Source organism: Lissotriton vulgaris, unplaced genomic scaffold (genome assembly GCF_964263255.1).
Source record: "Lissotriton vulgaris unplaced genomic scaffold, aLisVul1.2 SCAFFOLD_658, whole genome shotgun sequence".
Taxonomy (NCBI): Eukaryota; Metazoa; Chordata; class Amphibia; order Caudata; family Salamandridae; genus Lissotriton; species Lissotriton vulgaris.
This window is the reverse complement of record NW_028242497.1, coordinates 743,529-764,095: the sequence shown is the minus strand read 5'-3', so window position 1 is coordinate 764,095 and position 20,567 is coordinate 743,529. Positions and strand designations below refer to the sequence as shown.

General features: G+C 48.8%; 1 protein-coding gene across 2 annotated transcripts in view; it reads left to right on the top strand.

Annotated features, from left to right (window-relative positions):
* The window catches only part of ASB18 (ankyrin repeat and SOCS box containing 18), a 279,270-nt gene that overhangs the window by 29,804 nt on the left and 228,899 nt on the right, over positions 1-20,567 (top strand). Inside the window, exon 1 of one of the 2 annotated variants that reach the window (XM_086948327.1) lies at positions 9,138-9,378. The exons of the other annotated variant lie outside the window; for it this stretch is intronic. Coding sequence (XP_086804453.1) covers positions 9,138-9,378 — 241 coding nt within the window. Of the gene's footprint in view, positions 1-9,137; positions 9,379-20,567 lie in introns of those variants that run through there. 2 annotated transcript variants of the gene reach the window in all.

Sequence of the window (20,567 nt, the reverse complement as noted above, 5' to 3'; positions counted from 1 at the left end):
TAATTGCGACTCGCAATTTGCGAGTCGCAATTAAGGAATTCCAAGAAATCGCTATTTTTTTAGTGATTTCTTGATGCATTCTATTTTGCTATTCCTTAATAGCGAATCGGTATTTTTCGCTATTAAGGAATCACAAAATGGGTTGTCGATGCATCTGGGGGTTAGTCTTTTTACCTGCTACTGACTGCGGAGCTCTCTCGCAAATCCAAATATTACCTCAGAAGATTTCGAACAAGTCCCCACTACTCCTTCATCTTGGATCTCCCATGTCTAACCACCACACTATGTGGCATCTTAATGACTGGTATCTCCAGGACAAGGCCTTCATTCAAACACTTCCACAGTAATGAGGGATCGGTACCGAAGGTTGACACTCAGTGGGCCGCTAGTAAGGTAACTATAATGGGCTTTGCTTAGGGGTGTTATAAAGCGCCAGGAGCGTTCACGCTCCTCTCATGTTACCCAACTAGAAGTGCTTGCCCTTCACTTGGAGCGACACCTAGCGCCTGATCCCCAAGAGAACATTTCCCGGCAGCTGGGTCTCCTTCACGAGGAAATCCGTCATAATTCACTTAATGCCGCCAAACATCTCTGGAGGGACACAGCAGCCAAAATCTATGGTGGATGGTGGGGAGACAAAAATGGGAAGCTGATATATTGGTTGGTCTCCCGTCAGCAGGTGAAGAGATAAATACCTAAAATTCTCAATGAAAATGGTCGCCCATGTCTTACTCCTTCGGAGATTGCACAAGCGTTTACCCGGTGTTGTAAAAACGTGTACACGGCCCCAAAGGAGGAGGGAAGGACATGTTTGTTCCTGCTCACTTTCTTGATGTTGTTCCACTTCCTAGCTTTTCCCCTGCTGAAGCTCTCATGCTTGACGAACCCTTTACAGCTGCAGAGGTAGGGGAAGCATTGTTTGGATTGGCACCAGAGAAAATTCCTGGCCCAGATGGTTTCTCCATGTAATACTATACTACATTCTGCGAGACACTCCCTCCAACTCTACTCGGCTGAGGGCTTCCAAACTATCTGCTGCCTTTAACAGTGTCTCTAATCAACAACGTCCTGAAAAAACTACTGGCCATTGAAGAGGCAGTGCCAAACTGGGTCTCCTCAAACGTGTCTAATCAAATCCAAAAGTCTTCATCTAAGCCATGTCAGTCTGTAACAAGATGTTATTCAATGCTCCATATTATCACTGACGCTGTTTAAACTTTATTTGGAGCCACTCGGGGCTATCTTTAGGAATTGTATTATACTTTTTCATCAATATGCTAACAACACTACCTAGATCTTGCTTGAGATGCTTCTCCTACTGACATTACTCTGCTATCCATCATTTTGGACAACATCTTAAGATGGATATTTAATAATCACTTAAAGTTCAACCCATCAAAAACAGTTTCTGTTAATTTCTTAGAATAAAATCAAACCTGATTTTACAATCGGGATCTATTCATGTATTTTGCTAACTTGTAAATATGCCAGTGTGGATAATGCTGAATCCTCAAGTTTTATCCTTGACAACAAACTTAACCTACCACAAACAGATCATTGCTATGGCCAGGAGCTGAAGTTAGCTTTGGTGTATTGAGCAGTTTATTACGGAACAAGGCAACAAGACCTTTGGCCAGGCACTTTTTCGATCTAGGCTGGGTTATGGGAATTCACTGTGGGTTACCAAAAGTTCATATCACCTCCCTTACAGGGTCTGGTAGCTTAGTGGACTAATGCGTCCACTGTAGGGGCCTGTGTTCGACCTCATGGTCACAGGTTCAAATCCCGACAGGCCTTTCACTCGTCGTAGGTTGATAAAATGAGTACTATTGGGTAACAATAAACATCTGTTATTCAGCGCCAAGATACCCTTGGGTGAACATGTGCTTTACAAATACACGTTATGTTACATGTGCTGCGTATGGCTGCTTGCTCAGTTTGTGGATGCAAGAAATTCAGCCACTCCAGTGATATCCACGCCCTGTCACTTACCCGTCCAAAGGGACTCCCCCAATACTTTTAATAATCGGATTCCTCTGATACTTCCCTTTTTACAGCCACCCTTCTCACTGCTCTGTGGGTGATCTAGCCCCTTCTCTATAATTTCTATAGCACCATGATATTATACTACTGTTTGTCTTTCTCTGGATGCTCCAACTTCTCTGATCTTTCACTGACATTTAGCGCCTGATAACGAATACCAATTAGGACTTCCCCTGCTGATTATTTTGTTCTCTATTCTTTACTTATTTGGGGGCATATCAGCAAGCGACAGCGATAATTATCGCTGTCCGCGTATAGCGTGCAAAATCCTAACGCCGAGTTCTATCGCCAGGTCAGCGCAATATTTACAAATCGCATCTCCGAGGCGATAGAAATGCCAGCAAAAGTGGCGTTAGGCATAAAATATCGCAGGAATGCCAGCGATATGACAAACACTCAGAGAAAACCTTGTAAATAGGGAGAGGTGGATCCAGCATTATGATCCACCTCCCATTCAACATATTGCTAAGTCGTGTAATTAACAGGCGTAAGGAACCGGCGAAAAACTGGTTAGAGCTACCTTTAATGTTGCAAGACATGTTAGCGATTAACTAGTTAATAGAGAGTACCCATGTTAGCGATTATTTTCGCTCAGTTGGCGAGGCGCTAAGCAAATGGGCACAAAGGCATGGATTCACGCGTTAGCGCGTCCATGTTTATAGGGCGTTAGAATTATCGCCGCTTTTCGTCAGAAAACGGATGCAAAAGTGACGATAATTCTATCGCCGTGCCTTGTAGATATACCCCATAGCTTTTATACATTCTTTATTTTCTTCAACACACGCCTATACGTCACTCCATCGTCCATATTGCCTGAGGGCTTTCATTTAAATGAATTAATTGTATGTATATTCTATCTGCACACTGCTGCCTCCTGCCTGGCAGGAGGTCTCTCATGTATCATGTAAAATGGAGCAGCATCATGGGCTAACATTGAAATTGCAACTTCATTCCTGGATGGTAAAGCCGGAAGGATTGTTTTATCTTTCTGACACCGAGATGCTCCAGTCCAAAGACACGACATTGGACTCCATCATTGATTGGAGGCTGTCCGAGACACATAATTCATGGTAGGCATCGTCAGGCTGTGGAGAAAAAGTTGCAGGCGGCAGACAGAAACAATTCCGCGACCCCAAACCCTCCCTCTCGGTAAAGCTAGTAAGATCCTTGCGTTGTGCCCCCTCTAGTACACACGTAAAACACGTACTTTTTAACCGTCTGGTAAAGCACGTACGTCATTTTTCTCCAGACAATCGTGGCACTGGCACGTTTTGTCCGTGGGAACTTTAGGCATAATATGAAACACAGAAAAATTCAGGGAACTGATGCTACGTCGTAAGTAGTAACACGTTGATGCTGCCATAATGACAGTGCCCTTTGACCTCCAGTACGTCACGTTCAAAATCAGGCAAGTCAGTCACAGGTATAAGGGAATTGAGCTCGCCCACAAGGCAGAGATCACGAGACCCCGAAGCACAGTGCGTCCTACGTGACCTGCCCCGCCTGCAGTAACCTTGACAGAATAATGTTCACATTTAAGCACGGGCCAAGCATTCCGCTGGCGCTTATGTCAGTCTGCTCACATGGTTGCATACATGCCCTGTTCGCTACCTACTGCCACATGTCACCTGACCCCTGCGGCCAAGAATAGTACAACAACAGACTCCTAAGTGGCTGAGATTATGGCCTGTAATGAGGGACCACGGCCAGGTCTGACCGCATTCAATAGAGCCGTGCCCTGGATTTAGTCATTACCTCCTCGTCCTGTCTTCCTCGCCACAGTAATCTACATATGAGCCTCCGGCTCCACACAGAACTCCAAGTAAAATTCAAAGAGCAGCGCTCTAGTCTCCCCTCCCTCCTCCAATATGGCCCCCGAGGCTTCCACCAATCCCATAAAGGGACACATATCCAGCAACTCAGCCTGTTCTTTTTTTCTGCACTTCTCCGAGTGCTGTGGTTTCCCTGCTGGTCAGGTGAGTGGGACGGGGTTCCTGCCTTAGCGGTTCCCCTTGTCCCGTGGTATATGGTTGGGGGGAAGTTAGTTTGCTGCATGTTGCCTGATGCGGGGTGTTGCACCTGCGTTTGCTTAAATGTTTTGTTTCCCCCGTCTGTTGCCTGGTTGCCTCGTGTCCTGCTTCAGCGGACTTCCGGGGTTTGGTGGGTAGGCTGTTTGGCAATTTTGCTTCCCTTTCCCGGCCGCGCGTCCTGCTGAGCGGACGTTACACGGCCGGGTGCGGGGTCTCTGGGAGCCGGGGGCTTCCGTGGGTGTTTTTGCCGGTCTACGGCCTTACCTGCTGCCGGTTTTCGCGCCGGCGGCGTTTCATGCCTCCATCGTTTCCTGCAGAGCGGGAGGCGCGTTTGGGGGCTGTTTGGGCTTGGCGCGCTGCGGTCTGGGCGTCTTCCTGCTGCGGCGCGCGGCTCTTCCGGATAATTTATTTCCTTCGGCTTCGGTCCGGGTGGAGTTTGTTGGGTTGCCTAGCAACCTGGGGTCCTATTTTACCGGGCTGTTCGTCGTTATGCCTGTGTTTGTTTTCTTTCACTTGGCTGTCGGTCATGGATTCTTCTAACGTGGATGATCCTGATACTTTGGCCGTGGCTTCCGGTTCAGGGGTGCATGTTCCCTCTATGGAAGTTTTACAGCAGATGATAAATACTGCGGTTTCTGCTGCTTTGCGGGGTCATGTTCCTGTCCCTCCTCCTAAGAAGGCGAGGGTTGAGGACGATGCTGCTGATGCTGATTCCGCGAATGAGGAGGAGGTTGATGTCAGGGGTCGCTTTGTGCAAGGTGCCGACCTGAAGGAGGTGCTGGGCCACATTCGCGAAAACTTGGTGTTCCCTGCTTCTGCGGTGCCTCTGGAAGACGATCTGTTCTCGCAATATCGTCGTCCCGAGCCTGATTCTTTGCCTCTCCATTCCTCGGTCTTGAAGGTCCTGGAGAATGAATGGAAGGATGTGGACAAGGGTTCTTTTCCTCGTTTCTTGAGTAGGAGGTACCCTCTTCAGGATTTTGCGGTGAAATACCCTGCCTCCGTGAAGGTTGACTCTTTGTTGGCGAGCATGTCTTCACATGGGTCCGTTGTCTCGGAGGACTCTTCTCCTGCGGACCCGGTTGACCGTAAGGTGGATGGTGCTGTGAAACGCACTTTTGCGGCTGCAAATTTTTCTATCCGGGCGGCGGCCTATTCCTCTTACACGATCCAGTCCTTGCTCAAGGATTTCCAGTCTCTGTCGGAGTTGTTGGACCAAGGGGAGGATGTTTCTTCTACCCTGGCGATGATGGAGCAGCAGGTCCGTCTGCTGTCGGATGTCTCCTTTGATTCGCTGGGGGCTGCTGCTTCTGCGGCCGGATCCTCTGTGGCTGCGAGGCGTCAGTTGTGGCTCCGTTCCTGGAAGGCTGATGCTGCACAGAAAAACTTGCTCATGAAAATCCCTTTTTCTGGGGTTAAACTTTTTGGTTCATCTCTTGACGACATGGTGAAGAAGACGGCGGAGGACCGTAAACTGCTTGCTCCTGACCGTCCTGGCAGATTCCGTGCTTTTGGTTCCCAGCGGTCTTTTGGTACCTCGAAGAGGGGTCGGGCTGGTCAGCCCTTTCGTGGACGGGGGCGTGGCCGGGGTGCTCCCTCCTTTGATAAGTCCCGGTTCTCCGGCGCTTCTGCCTCCTCCGCTCCTGCTTCCAAATCCTGACTGGATCGCTCCTGGTGTCGGTCCGGTTGGGGGTCGACTTTCTTGCTTCATGGACTCTTGGCGCGAGACTGTGTCGGACCAATGGGTGCTTCGCGTGATTTCGGAGGGGTTGCGCATTGGATTTGCCCAGACGCCCCCAGACTATTTCAAGGCCACTCCTTGTCCCGGGGATCCGGTGAAACGGTTGGCGCTTTTGGACGGCATCGCTTCCATGGTGGTCAAAAAGGCGGTGATTCCTGTGCCCTGCGACCAAGTGGGGAAGGGGGTGTACTCCATTCTTTTTCTGGTGTCCAAGCGCACGGGGGATCTTCGACCTGTGATGGACCTGAAGTGGGTGAATACTTTCGTCCCTCACCAAGGGTTCAAGATGGTTTCCCTGCCTTTGATCCTTCCTCTGATCTCTCAGGGGGATTTCCTTGCTTCGATCGACCTGAGGGATGCTTACCTTCATGTTCCTCTTCATCCGGAGTTTCAGAAGTTTTTCCGGTTTTGTGTGCAGGGGCGTCATTACCAATTCCAGGTATTACCTTTTGGACTCTGCTCTGCTCCACGGATCTTTACTAAGATTCTGGCTCCTCTTATTGGACATTTACATGGAGAGGGGGTTAGTGTTTTTCCTTATCTGGACGACATTCTAATTTCTGCTTCTTCTCTTCCTAAGGCGGAGTTGCATGTCCAGAAGGTGTGCCAGGTCCTGACGCATCATGGGTTCCTAGTGAATGTGCCGAAATCCTCCCTGGTTCCTGCACAAGAATTGACATTCATTGGGGCTCTGTTCAAGACTCAGTTGGGGATGGTGTTCCTGCCCCCTCCCCGTGTTTTGTCCCTGATGTCTGCTGTTCGCTCCCTGTTGGTGGGGGTTTCTCATCCTGTGAGCCTGTGGTTGCGAGTTCAGGGTCTGATGTCGGCTTCCTTGTTGACGGTGCCATGGGCTCGCCTTCATATGTACCCGGTGGTGTCCCACATTTTATCGCATTGGGACCCCTGTTCCCTCGATATGGATGTTCTGGTTCCTATGTCGGAGGAGGTTCGGGTGGTCCTGGGTTGGTGGTTGGACGTGGGTCATCTGTCCAAAGGCCGCCCTTTTCTGATTGTTCCCACCCGCGTGGTCACTACCGATGCCAGCCTGCTGGGATGGGGTGCTACTCTGGGGGTTTCGGCGGCTCAAGGGATTTGGCCTCAGTCGGTTTTGTCATGTTCCTCCAACTTCAAGGAACTGAAGGCCGTCCTTCTGGGTCTGTTGGAATTCTCGGCTCTTGTTCAGGGTCACCACGTGCAGATCCGGACGGACAATCAGGTTGTGATGTCGTATGTGAACCATCAAGGGGGGTGCAGGGTTCGCTCCCTCAGTTGCCTGGCTCGTCGGATTGGTTCTTGGGCGGAGGTGCATCTGTTGTCCCTGTCTGCCATCTACCTGCCTGGGGCGGAGAACACGGTTGCGGATTGTCTGAGCCGGGTGTTTCCTTCCATGGGTTCCTTATCTCTCACGCGGTGGATGTTCAGGAGGTTGCGGATGATGTTTGGTTGTCCGATTGTGGACCTGTTTGCCTCCCAGGACAATGCCCAGACCCGTTGTTTTTGCACAATTATGCCTTGCCGGGACGCCTGGAGGGTGGACGCCCTTTCGTTCCCTTGGCCGGAGGGTCTGCTGTATGCCTTTCCCCCTGTTCCCCTGCTTCCGGCTGTGCTACAGAAAGTCAAGAGGGAGGGGTCATTGGTGCTTCTGATTGCGCCTTGTTGGAAGCGTCGCCCTTGGTTTCCCCTTCTGAGGGAATTGGCGGTGTCTCCGGGGTGGCCGTTGCCGTTCGTGCCGTATCCGCTGATGGGTCCTCATCTTCCACTGCCTGTGTTCCGTTCCCTGGGTCTGCGGGCCTGGCTCTTGAGAGGGAGTCTCTGATACGTGGCGGTTGTTCGGTGACTGTGGCTGGGGTCATTCAGCAGTCACGGCGGCCTTCTACGCTTCAGTCTTACGCCAAGCATTGGGATCATTTTGCGTCTTGGTGTATTGATCGTGGGCTGTCGTTGGATTCTTTGGATCCAGCTCGCATTCTGGACTTTCTGAACGATGGGTTTGTGTTGGGTTTGGCCATCTCGACCCTTCGGGCTCAGTGGGCCGCCATTCGGGCTTTTCATGTCCTGCCTTTGGTGTCCATTTCTCCGTTGGTTGCTCGACTTTTTAAGTCTCTTTCTTTCCAGCGGCCTCGTCCTATCATGCGTCCTCCTCCTTGGGACCTTCCTTTGGTTTTGCGTTCCTTGCAGTTGGCTCCGTTCGAGCCTTTGGAGTCTGTGGACCTGAAGTTTTTGACTCTCAAGGTGGTGTTTCTGGTGGCGATTGCATCTGCCAGGCGTGTGGGTGAGTTGGGTGCTTTCCTTCGTTCTGCCCCGTTTTTGTTGGTTTTGGCGGACCGGGTGGTCTTGCGCCCTCATCCCACCTTTGTTCCTAAAGTGGCTTCTTTTTTTCACCGGTCTGCCGAGGTGGTTCTTCCGGTTCTGTGTCCTGATCCCTCCTCGGCTGAGGAGTCCCTTTTGCACCTCTTGGATGTTCGGCGTGCCTTACTGATTTACATTTCTCGCACTTCTCCCTTTTGTAAGGTTGACTGCTTGTTTGTGAATTATGGTTTGTCGCGTCAGGGTATGAAGCCCTCCCTGTCCACGATCAGTCGGTGGATTAAGGAGGCCATCCTTTTGGCCTATGCTTCGGTGTCGGTGGTTCCATCTCTTCCTGTTCAGGGTCGTTCCACCAGGTCTGTTGCTGTATCCTGGGCTTCTTTCAAAGGGGTGTCTATGGAGGATGTTTGCAGGGCTGCTACGTGGTCTTCTCCGCATACCTTCATGTCCCATTACCGCCTCCAGATTGGGGGTGGGGGTTCTGTTTCGTTTGCCTCATCGGTTTTGACTGCTGGGGTGCCTTAAGGGGTTGTCCATTTGGGTTGTTGTGCCTCTGTATATTAAAATATGTTTCACTGCACTGATGTGGTGGTCTGTTTTCCTTACATGAAGCTGATTGCTTTGGTATCGGCTCATATGTAGATTACTGTGGCGAGGAAGACAGGACGAGGAGGTAATGCCCCGGTTACTTACCGGTAATCTTCATTACTCCGAGTCCATGTCTTCCTCGCCACAGTATAGTTTCCCTTCCCTCCCGGCCCTGGTGGTGGCTTCATGTCTGCGGCTTGGTTTTCAGGCTGAGTTGCTGGATATGTGTCCCTTTATGGGATTGGTGGAAGCCTCGGGGGCCATATTGGAGGAGGGAGGGGAGACTAGAGCGCTGCTCTTTGAATTTTACTTGGAGTTCTGTGTGGAGCCGGAGGCTCATATGTAGATTACTGTGGCGAGGAAGACATGGACTCGGAGTAATGAAGATTACCGGTAAGTAACCGGGGCATTCCAGAGGGCAGTCTGTAATGGAAGCTCTGACCTCCAGCGACAATGAGAAGCTGCACGCTCTGCAGGTGACGGCTCTGGAGAGTCAGCAGAGAGCCGGGACCATGGTGGACAAGTTCCACGCAGCGCTGCAGGTTGGGGATCTACGGTTTGTCGAGGTGCTAGCCGAGAATTACAGCGAGCACGTCAACGTGACCTTCGAAATCGGCACGAATGAGCTGGAGTGGCGCCCGACCAGACCAGCCACATTTGGACTGGCAGGTAGCACAGAAAGGCTGCACACTTGTAAAGTAAACCGTATATGCGGGGGTCCCAAAGCTAGAACAACAAAGGGTGCTGTGCATGTGGATGGCAGATTTGCCAGTGATATCAGTGCCAGGATAGCAAGGGTGCTGCAGGAAGAGACCGAACTGTATGTGATTCTCAGCAGTGGACTATCAAAGATGGTACTGTTTAAGCTGGGCTTTAAGTGGGAGGTAAAAAGTGGGAGACCACTAAAAGGGGCGTGGCTTACGCATGTAAACTAAGGCCTAGATGTGCTAACAGTACGCGAAGGCAAGTTGAGACGCTGCACTGCATCAGGTATTGCGTGAAGGAGAGACAGTTGAACTGCCCTATATTTACAAAGATATGGCGCTGTTCAGCTTTCGCATTGCACTGAGGCACTTGTGGCTGCCTAGCACCAATGAAGGCACTCTTGCACCATGGTGCCAGTTTTTTGCGCAGGATTATAGGATAATGCAAGAAAGAGCTGTCTTGATCACTGTACAGGTGAAAAGTAAGGCCACGTAAATATCAATTTGCGTGGCATTATGAATGTCAAAAAAGCACTTGCAATGCCTTGTGTGACGTGATGCAAGGACATCCAAGTGCATAATAAATCTAGCCACTCATTACAGTGATTTTCCATGGTGTTCCACCCAACCAGTATTTTGGTGCCTCTGAACTTTGTTATTGCATCCTTATCATCCTTATATATAACATAACAACTGACATACACCTAAAACTAGATAGGACTTTTGGCTTTGTCACTGGTTGTTAGTGGTGTAAAATAAATGCATCACAACAATGATTTTGTTTTAAATAATATTGAAAATGTTTTACTTCTAAATTATGAGATTTTGAACGAAACCAAAATGAGGCTTGTGAAAGGGGAAGTGGCCTTCAGAGTGTCTCAATCATTCCTGTTATCAGGGGCAGCTCCTCCGTTATGGGGGAGAAGCATTTCCCCTCTGCTGTAATCAGCAGGCGCATGTAAAATAAAATGATAAAGCAATTAATAAAACTGCTTTATTATAATTTTATTTTACTCCAGAGCCGCAGTCAAGTCTTGATGGCGGGGCCATCAGCAGCAGGAGTGGTGGGCTCAGGGCACTCCAAGTGCGCATGTCGGTTTGGCCGACCGTGTTAGGACTGCCAAACCGACATGCACACTTGGATATCTCCAGGCTGTTGCTTGTAGATATCAGCAGGGCTGAGGAACACAGGCTCCCAATCCCTGCTGGAGCATTGAACTAGCCCAATCTCTACGCTTCTCTCATGCTGGGTAATACCAGCATGAGAGTAGTGCCTGGATTGACACAACAGAGTCTGTGAGTCTGTGTGAGCATTGTCGGATCTGAAGAGGTGGCGAGGTGGCAGATATCAGGCTGCAGGTAAGTTTTGTTTTTGTTTGTTATGCCACCCATTCGACTGCACCGAAAACCTCCACTAGCGGCCGCCACTGCCTATTATGTTCACTTTGTGATGGGCATGTGCACCCTTTTACTCTCCACATCTGGTCCATCTACATATCTTACACCTCATCTCTTTTCTCTAAAGTGACCTCTTTTCACTCTCTTTTGAATGCACTTCCTCGCATCTCCTTCGATTCTCCAACACCCAAACATACAACACCCCCTACCTTTTACCCCTTCCCTGCTGATGACGAGCTCAGCTCGTCATCAGCCACCTGTGGCGTGTGCTGATGACGAGCTGAGCTCGTCATGTAACGCGGTAAATCGAAAAAAGCCGCACAGCGCAAAAATCGCCGCAGCAGCGATGCGGTTAAGCCCTGCATTTTCTTTTACTTTCACCATGTCAATATTTTGACAGTTGTGTGTACCTCTTTCACGCACAGAACCAACATTGCATCTGAAATACGTGGGCATTGCTCGGTGCGCTCTGAATAGATGCCAAGGACTGGATGTGCATATAGTCTGAACACCTCTCTGACCCATTGACAGGCACTGTGAGAAACTCACACTGACTTCAGCCACAACTCCAGAGCTCTCAATTATGGCCCGTTATAAACACTAGTGGGCCACTCGGTTTAAAGTACTCACTCTAGAAGAGTAATATGCTACACCAAAAAATACAGAAACACAAGATCCTGGAAATAGCAAATACTCAAGGAATGCAAAAGAGTAGGTAAACCTGAATTATAAACGGGAACTAAATTGCTGACATGGGCTACCTTGTCTTTTTTACATTAATTGTTCAGAAATGGATCAATGTTTTTACCTGTTAAGTTAACCCATTCGCTGCGGGGGTTAATCCCCCGCTGTGCTGGGGGGGAGGGGGGACGCGCACAGCACCCGCATGCTCATGACGAGCTGAGCTCGTCATGAGCTACAGTGCTCCTGTGCTCATGACGAGCTCAGCTCGTCACAGATGCATTGACTCTGTGGAACGTTCAGCACAGCGGGGGAATTATCCCCGCGTGTGAGCGTTCCACGGGCCATGACGAGCTGAGCTCGTCATGAGTACCAGAGCGATGTGGCTCATGACGAGCTCAGCTCGTCATGAGCATTCAAGAGGTTAAAGACACGTATATAGGGCCTGAAAGGGACCCATTTTAATATCTGGTATTACTTTCTACCAGATCTGAGACCCTGAAGGACTGGGCCCACTTAAATCCCTGAGTTTAAGACTGAGTTTTATTGGTCATTGTCCTCTTTGAAGCGGTTACCACTTTGTTGACACATTGTACCCGTCTTACTCTCAGCTGCCTAATCTATCCACCAAATTTATTTTCCTTTTTCATTCCATAACTAGCAGCCCAACTGCATGTCAGATCTGGCCCTCCAGATGCCATTTTATTGTAACACCCTCAAGAGCGCAGGTTCCATAGGACCCATAGCTGTGCACAATGTACGCCCTCTAGTAAGCGTGGCCTCGATTTACTGGTTCGAATACAAATGTTGGCCATGACTGCTTCTGAGTTTGAGAAAAATCATGTTGGGTGGATGCAAGGGTAACAAATGCCTACCATCCAAGCCAGTTTATGTCTCTTCGATTTCGTATTGCATGCAGGGCATATCTCAGATCTATCGACTTCAAAGACTTTTCACCATGTGAGGAGCGTTGGGGTGTTGGATGGCTCGGTCACTGGTGGGGGCAGGGCTTTGTGTCGAGCACTGCCTAGGGTGCCTCTAAAACCACACAACAAACAAACATTGGTAAAGCCAGTAGGTCTCTCATTTGGGTCCTATTGACTTTGACTATTGTTTTTAACATTGCTTTACAGCATCTCTGAAAAAAGCGCTATGATGCGGCCCGCATAGGCCACGTCATAGCGCTTTTTTAGGTCTCGCCTAGGCAGCGCGCGTGCGCTGCTCTAGGAGATGACCGTTCGGAATTAATCAGCTCTTTTCAAGCACAAGTGCTTGTGCTGGCATCTGCCTTTCGGGAGCGAGCAGCGGCACGCGTGCTAAATGATAACAGATGGCCTGTGCGCCGCTGCTCGCTCTCGTGAGTGCCAGCACCTGCACAACCGCTGCATTCTTTAAATTCTTTGCAGTTCGCGTGCGCGCACCACTCGCAGGCTTTATGTTCACCCCTTCAATGGCTGTCCAGGGACCTTCATCTCCTCGCCTTGTCTGTACGTTTCACTTCATCTCTGTCTGTCCTTGTGACCTCCTCGTGCTAAGTGTCTTTATCTCCCCCGACACTCACGTAGCGCCTACTTTGCAACTTTACATATATATACGAAGCCAAACCTTTGAGATGGTTAAGGCATTTTTTTTGTATTTGCTGCAATTGCTTCCAATGTCTAAATTATTTAATAGGCTTTGTATTGACAGCCGCGAATACAGCGCCAAAGGCCAGACATTATTTGTGTCTTGTGCAAGTCTACTCTGTTTCCTGGCTTGTTTGAAAGGTCTGCATTCTCCAGATCTACTACACAAAGTGTCACCAGCTGCCTCTTCAGATTTCAGCTGTACAGGAAAGGCAGCTCTGGGAGCCATTCACTGATGCTGTGCTTGGCTGTGAAGAATGTTGCTCCAGCTGCCCATAAAATGTGTTGGAGCGGAGTTTTGGCTGTGACATCCTGCTCAAACTTGGAGCCCACTGCAAATAACCTTCGAGCACAGTCTGAACAAAATAAGGTTATTTACTCGCTCTTTTCTCCAGTTTGTGTGACCCCCACCGTCTAAAATGACCTGACCTAGAACAAGTAAATAGCGTGCGGAGTAGAGTCGCGTTTACCATTAGGACCAGTTTAAGTGGAGTCTGGCTGTTTTCCGAGCAACCCGAATCTTTGCTATTGTATTATAAAAAAATAGAAGGCACAACATTAAACAAACATGCCTTTTTAAGCAGATGCAATTAATTTGCCCTCTGGTCTGTTTACTCATCCACATAATTTAACCATTAGGCTTGAACTTAAAAAAATAATTTTTGGGGTGTTTAATAAGAGGTTGATCAACTCGTTGCTACGCTGCTGATAAACCTCTCAGTGATGAAAGACGGAGGGATCTCGTCAGAATTCTAACCCAGATCCTGCTGTTTATAAGATGATGACTGTGGCAGAAACTCCACCCACTTAGCTTTCATTCTTACATGTGCAAGTCTTTTGTTACTTTTCTTTTGTTACCAGATTAAGAATGTCCAACCAATAGATATACAGGTTGACATATCAAAACAATTAAATGTTTTTTCTGTTCGGGCCATGAGCAGAAAAAGGGCGATAGCTCGGGCATTGCTGAGCCTTCTTGACTTTGTCAGTGCTTGTTTTTGCAATGTTACCAGGGTTTGGGCCGAGGTTTCATCTCTTTAGTATCAGTTTACCACCTAAAAGCACCAATCAACAAAGTAAAGGTGACTTTTCACTGAGCAGTTAATGGTCTGCCAATGTACACTTCGCATGGCAGCGTTTTTAGTAACTTTTGATCTGTTTGTGCTAGAAACAAAATATTTTTTTGAAACCTTCAAATTATTGAAAAGATAATTCATCATGTGGCAGGTGTGGCAAATAAGTAACTATACGAAATATGCCACTGCAGCACAATTGCCTAATTCCAGTGGCCCTGTCTAAATGTCACATGGTTTGTATCCTCCTGCTACTAGCACTTAACTATACACTCCATAGCTATTCAACACACAGCAGACCAACTTCCCCAAGGGTTGGCAGCAAAATCTATTAGCCTTATCACATCCCGTGCTCTATATTGGTATTTAAGACCAGAGGACTACCTTAAAATGTACTCAAAATAGAAAGAGCATGGACATTTTCCATCTCCAGTTGGGTGCAAACTATAAGAATTCCGTGGGGGGTTGGGGGGAAGGGATCGAAAAGAGAAGCTTTGTTAAAGGTCTTCTGGTGTTGCTACAAGTCAAATCGGAGCACTGTGCTATTCAGGATAGGTGCATTGATGAAGCTTGGCAGCGTTGATATTCTGGTATTCTACTGCATGATGCTAATCAGATTGATAATAGCTCTGCAAATTACTCAAAACTGCCTTTCAGTGCAGCGTGTCTGTTAGGAATGGGATTTCTGGTTGGCTAGGGCATGCGCCAAATCCAGGCAGAAACCACCACTCTAGTCCGGGCAAGGGAGTTACATACCGAAGATAACCCCTGCTCACCTCCTTGGTAGCTTGGCAGAGCAGTCAGGCTTATCCCAGAGGCAATGTGTAAAGCGTTTGCGCAACACACACTCACAGAAGCGACACTAGGTGCACAACAAAAGATACTCCACACAAGGTTATATAAAAATAGCCTTTTTATTATCATAAACACATTAGATTCTAATCACATAATATACATTGTGCCAACTGGCACCAGGTAGTACTTTACATAGAATTATATACAGGAAAGGGTCAATCGGCCCACTGTCAGAACCATCAGAACAGGTACCTAATAAAACAACCAGTAACTACTGGTTAAGACGCCTAGCATAAACACATTATGCATCAATCACATTAGGTATAAATCACATTAGGCAAAAACCACATTAGGTATAAAATCATAGCCTTGCATAGAATAGCCTATTATGCATACAACATAATCACATCGGGCCCTTCTTTGGCCTAACCCTCATTAGCAGCAGTGTCCCCTAACATTATCACTGCAGACAGTCCACATATCATGAGCACCTCCAGCTCACCTTAGCCTCACGCTGACATATATCAGGGGTTACTCACATGGGGGTCGGGTACCACAGCATCTGTGCTCCCCCAACGCTGCAGTCACAGCGCTCCAGCGCTTAATATATGGCTTCATAGAAATGGCAGGGACGGGACCTTTGTCGAGGGTTGCTACCCCGTCCTGCTCTTGTGTGCCCCTAAGAGAAAAAAAGGTGCCAGAAAGGGGGAGGGGTGGACCACCTCCCTCGGTGGTGCGACCTCATCGGGTCCCCTGCATCTGGCCTAGAATGTTTCCTTGGTTAAGGCAGCTGCTCTCTACCAGTCGGGGCAACTGCTACTGAGGGGGAATGGAATCACACTACCCCCACCTCTTGCAATAGCCGGACTCCCTCTCACTCCGGCGAATCAGGTTTCAACAAGCTGTTGTATGGCTTCTCGATGGCCACAACAAAGGTATTGCAGCCTCACCTTGTCTCCCTCACTGGAGATGGCCCCTGATGTGGATGAACGGATGCAGCTGCCCGCGACCATGCGGCGCAGCTGTAGCGATGTGGAAAATGTGCCCAAGGCTCCTCTGTCTCCTTCTGGTGGGGAGACCCGCTCTTGGCTGTCCAAGGAGCATGGGAGGCTCTGGTGCGATCTCCTCGATGGGCCCCACCCCTAGTCAGGCTATGGGAACCCGCGGGGCGCTTCCCTTCCTCCTGGGAGCCCCTCCCCAGGTCAGTCGTCCTCCGCCTGACTTCCTTCACGCTGGGAATCACGGAGCGAGATCTCCATAGATTTCACAGTTCTCCAGCCAAGGCATGGCGGCACCCACTATCCACACTGCTGGAGCCCACTCCTCGGGCTCATGGAGCTGAATCCATCATTGCTCCCCCGGCTGTGGCAATCTAAAGCACCCTCCCCACGTCTTCCCTGATCGAGGAGGCAAAACAAATGGCACAGTGCTCACCACGCGCTGGATGAGGGGGGCAATAACCAAGGCACTCAGCCTGTCTCTCAACAGTATCAGCAAGGTGCAGCAACAGTTCCCCCACACTGCTGCCGGAATCCTCGCATAGGGTCAAGAGCCTAGCGCTCACCACACGCTGTCTTTATGGAGCCAAGTGCCCAGCTGGATGAAACCCAGCCCTCCTGCCAATTTTCCTCTGTGTAGCAGAGAGGAACAGTAAGGGACAGTCCAGATCCTCTCCTGGAGTCTTTCAGGTTCCCGAGACGCCCACCAGGAGACCATCATGCACTGCAGAGCAGCAATGGGGTCCCACGGCGGTTCCTCCTGGCAGAGTGTTCTCCCCCAAGTCAGTTCCATGCAGGTACACCTTACATGGGGTCACAGCCCCATTATTTATACCCCACGTCTTTGTTCTCCCCCCGGCACAGGTCCAAAACAGTTCTGGGCGGCACTCCACCCTTTGTTTACAGGGCGCAAACACCCTCATTGGCAGAGTAGGTCCTGGCCCCAGACACACTGCAGAGGGTAGAGTCAGCATTGTACAAGGCAGGCACAGACCTATTCAGTGTCAGGGACTACTCCTCCCACTACTCCAAATGCAGATCTGCCCATTCTACCTAGCGCTGACTCATTCAGCTCCTCTGGAGACCACACCTCACCAACCCTTGTCACTCCAGAGCCAGACATGCAATACATATAAGGCAGGCAAAGACACATAGCACACAGAAAGGCCACCTTCTAAAAGTGGCATTCCTAAAATAGTGATAATAAATCTGCGACCAATATTACGCAGCATTTTTATTACTATTCCAAACATACCAAACTTGACCATGCTGCTCTTTTCATATCAGGAATTACCACTGAATCACTTATCAGGGAATCCCCAATGCATTCCTATGAGAGGGCAGCCTCACAGCAGTGAGAAATCAAAATGGTGGTTTGTCACTACCAGGACATGTCACACAGTTAAGGCACATGTCCTAATTTTTACCTACAATGCACCCTGCCCATAGGGCTAGCTGGGGCCTACCTTAGGGGTGATTGACATGCAGTAAACAAGCATTGGCATAGTCAGTAGGTCTCGCCTTTGGGACCTTATGTGTTTAGCCAGAACTTTTGGCTCTGTTGTGTAGCATTGTGGCTGCTGTGTATTATGTTTAAAAGTGATAATCAAAAGTGTTAAGCATTTTTTGTTACCTTTATACAAACGAAGCCAACATTATATACAACAGAAATACCTGATTAAAAAAAGATTTTAACATAAAAAATGCCTTCTAGTTTTTTTGTACTTCTATTGCTTGCAACTTTTTTTTGCCTGTTCTTTTGCTTGTTTGTTATAATTCTTTTAATTATGAAGGAGCGGAACATAAATAACTGGGGAGTGGAGTTTGGAAACCAGTAATTTAATTAGAATACAAGCAGCAGACGGACACTAGCGGAGAATTAATAGATGCTAGATTTGAAGGGCAGACTGACTTGATGCTTAGGTGATGCGCTGATGCAAAATGGTGGTGGTGAATGATGTTTGGTGCTGAGGTGGCGACACTATATGGTGTGGATTAGAGGTATGTTGTGGATTTGAAATATGTTTGGTGTGTAATTATGCGTTGTGTATTCGAAATGTGTGGAGTTGAATTGTGTGGCCTGGAACTGTGGCGTTGAGTGATAGAATGCTTAGTGAAATTGTGTTATGGTGTGGAGTGCATTATGTTGATTGGTGGTATGTGGTATAGAGTGTATTTATATGGAATATATTTATGTTGCATTGAGTAGAGTGCAATTATGTGGCGTCTAATTATGTGGCAGTTAGTGGTAATATGTGGGGTTGTATTATTTGGAGTGCATGTTGCATTGAGTGCAGTTTAATTATGTTGCATATAATTATGTGGCACTGAGTGGTATTGTGTGGAGTATATGTTGCATTTAGTAGAGTGTAATTATATGGTGTGTATTAATGTGGCACTGAGTGGTATTTGGAGTCTATGTTGCATTGAGTGCAGTGTAATTATGTAGCATATAATTATGTGACACTGAGTTGTAATATGCGGAGTGTATTTAAGTTGCATTGAGTAGAGTACAATTATGTGGGGAGGAGGGGCGGAGGAGGCTGGTGGGGAGGGGGCCAGGGGTGGCCTTCCCCGTAAGGGAAGGCAGCTGTGTGTGGAGCTCTGAGAGAGGGAAAGAAAAGAAAGAAATGTGGTTGTCATATTCACTTTCTAACCCTGGGGGCATACTGAAATCTCTCCTATTAAATCCAGAGGGAAATGTAAAACAGGATTTACTGGTTTCACACGCTGGCTGCTCGGCTAAAACCCATCATTACCATAACCGTCGGGAGAAGCGGAGGAGCGACAGCGCACTCCATGCCCTGTATTCGCCCCATGCATGTCCCGCGGTGAGCCAGCCACCCCTCTGCCAGCCCGCAGAGAACCTGACCGTCACCCCGGCACTGCTCTACACATCACAGGTAAGGGTGGGGGGCTGAAGGCGCAGCATGGGGACGCCAAGGGGCACGAGCATGCGTGCGTGGCACCCACCCACAGCTGCAGGGAATACGGCCAGGTGGCTGGAGGTTGACTTCCTGCCTCGGACGGCGTGCAGTATGACCCTTGCAAGGTGCCCTCAGGTGGGGTGGCGGGAGGTCTGGCGGGCCCCAGCCTCTCCTCAGGGGCGCTGGTGGTCTAAGGGGAGGATGGACGAGGGTGATGCTTCAAGTAGATCATCTCCAGCCCTCAGAGTAGACACCTTACCATAAAACGGTTGCATTGCTGGGATCCCCAAGGGGGAAAAGAAAACCAAACTGACCACACAATGGAGGGTTGGGGGCGTCTGGATTCAAGTTTATCTCTGTGCACTAACAGTTCAGACCCAGCACATATCTGTCGGGAGACACCTGGTAGGTGGGTCCGATGATTATCATTTACTGTTTTTCTAAAATATAAATCCAGACCAATGCAGGTTTATGCCGTAGTGGACCCGCGGCTCCATGTCCGAGGGCGCCCGTTCACAGCATTAGCAGTTCGAGAGCTGCATCGCCGTGTGTGAATTCGAGATTCATTTTTTGGGAGGCGGCTCGTCCTCCACGCCCATCCGTGCACGCTGCCTGTCTGCAGGCCAGCCAGACTGCCGCTTTGTCTGCAGGCGCTCTCCTCCAGTCTGCCTTCTCCCCAAAGCAGCCGGCTGTGCACGGAGCGTTGCACAGGCTTCATCTGTCTGGCACCACACTCCCTGCAGCAGACACCTGTTGCAAGCTGCCCGCGCACCTCCCTTTATTAGGAGGTAGAAATCATGAAATCAGTGCGACTGATGACTAAAAAGGAGATTCCGAATTATCAAGTATTATTGGAGGCATGAATTCGCCCTTGTATGTATCATACTCTTTTTTAGCTTTTGTCCAGGAGGGATGCTTTTGGGCACCTAGCTTCTGCAAACAAGTTCGGAAGTGGTGCGCGCGCGATCGCACATGTGCCCACCACTGCAGGAGAAATCTGCTCGACCAGCGCTGACCCCCATTGCGCCATCTGTTTCTGATCCCCTTCCTCACAATGGAGAGGAAGGGGATCAGAAAGGATCTCCCTAGGGCTGACGCCAGTCTAAAGCATGACTGGAAGAAAATAAGTAAGGATCCAGATCTACAGCAGAGAGCTGCAGCTCTCAAACCCATTCCTACGGGTGTCACGGAAGTAGATAATAAAAATTTCAACCACTGGATAAAGGAAATTTGCGGCCCCCCCAAGGCCACAAAACCCAGTAAACTACACCAGAACAAAAAATCGGCACCCTGGTTTTCGCTCTCCATAAAAGAGAAACATGCAGAGGTTAAAAGATTGGAGAGGAAATGGCGCCGCCTCTATAAGGAAGAGGATCTCAGCCACTATAAAGAATCTAGGAAGCAGTACCATGCACAGATTAAAACTGCTAAAAAGGAATACTACTTAAAAGCAATTGATTCTTCAAATAATAATCAGAAAGAGATTTTTATAGTAGTTAACGATTTTATGAAACCAAGGTTCCTCCAATCAGAGATCCCTCCCTCTCTCACCCTATGCAACTCCATTGCAGATTTTTTTGAGCAGAAAATATTAAACCTTACAAAAGATTTTTCTGAACAGCCCACTTCCAAGGCAATAGAAGACCTAGAAACTGCC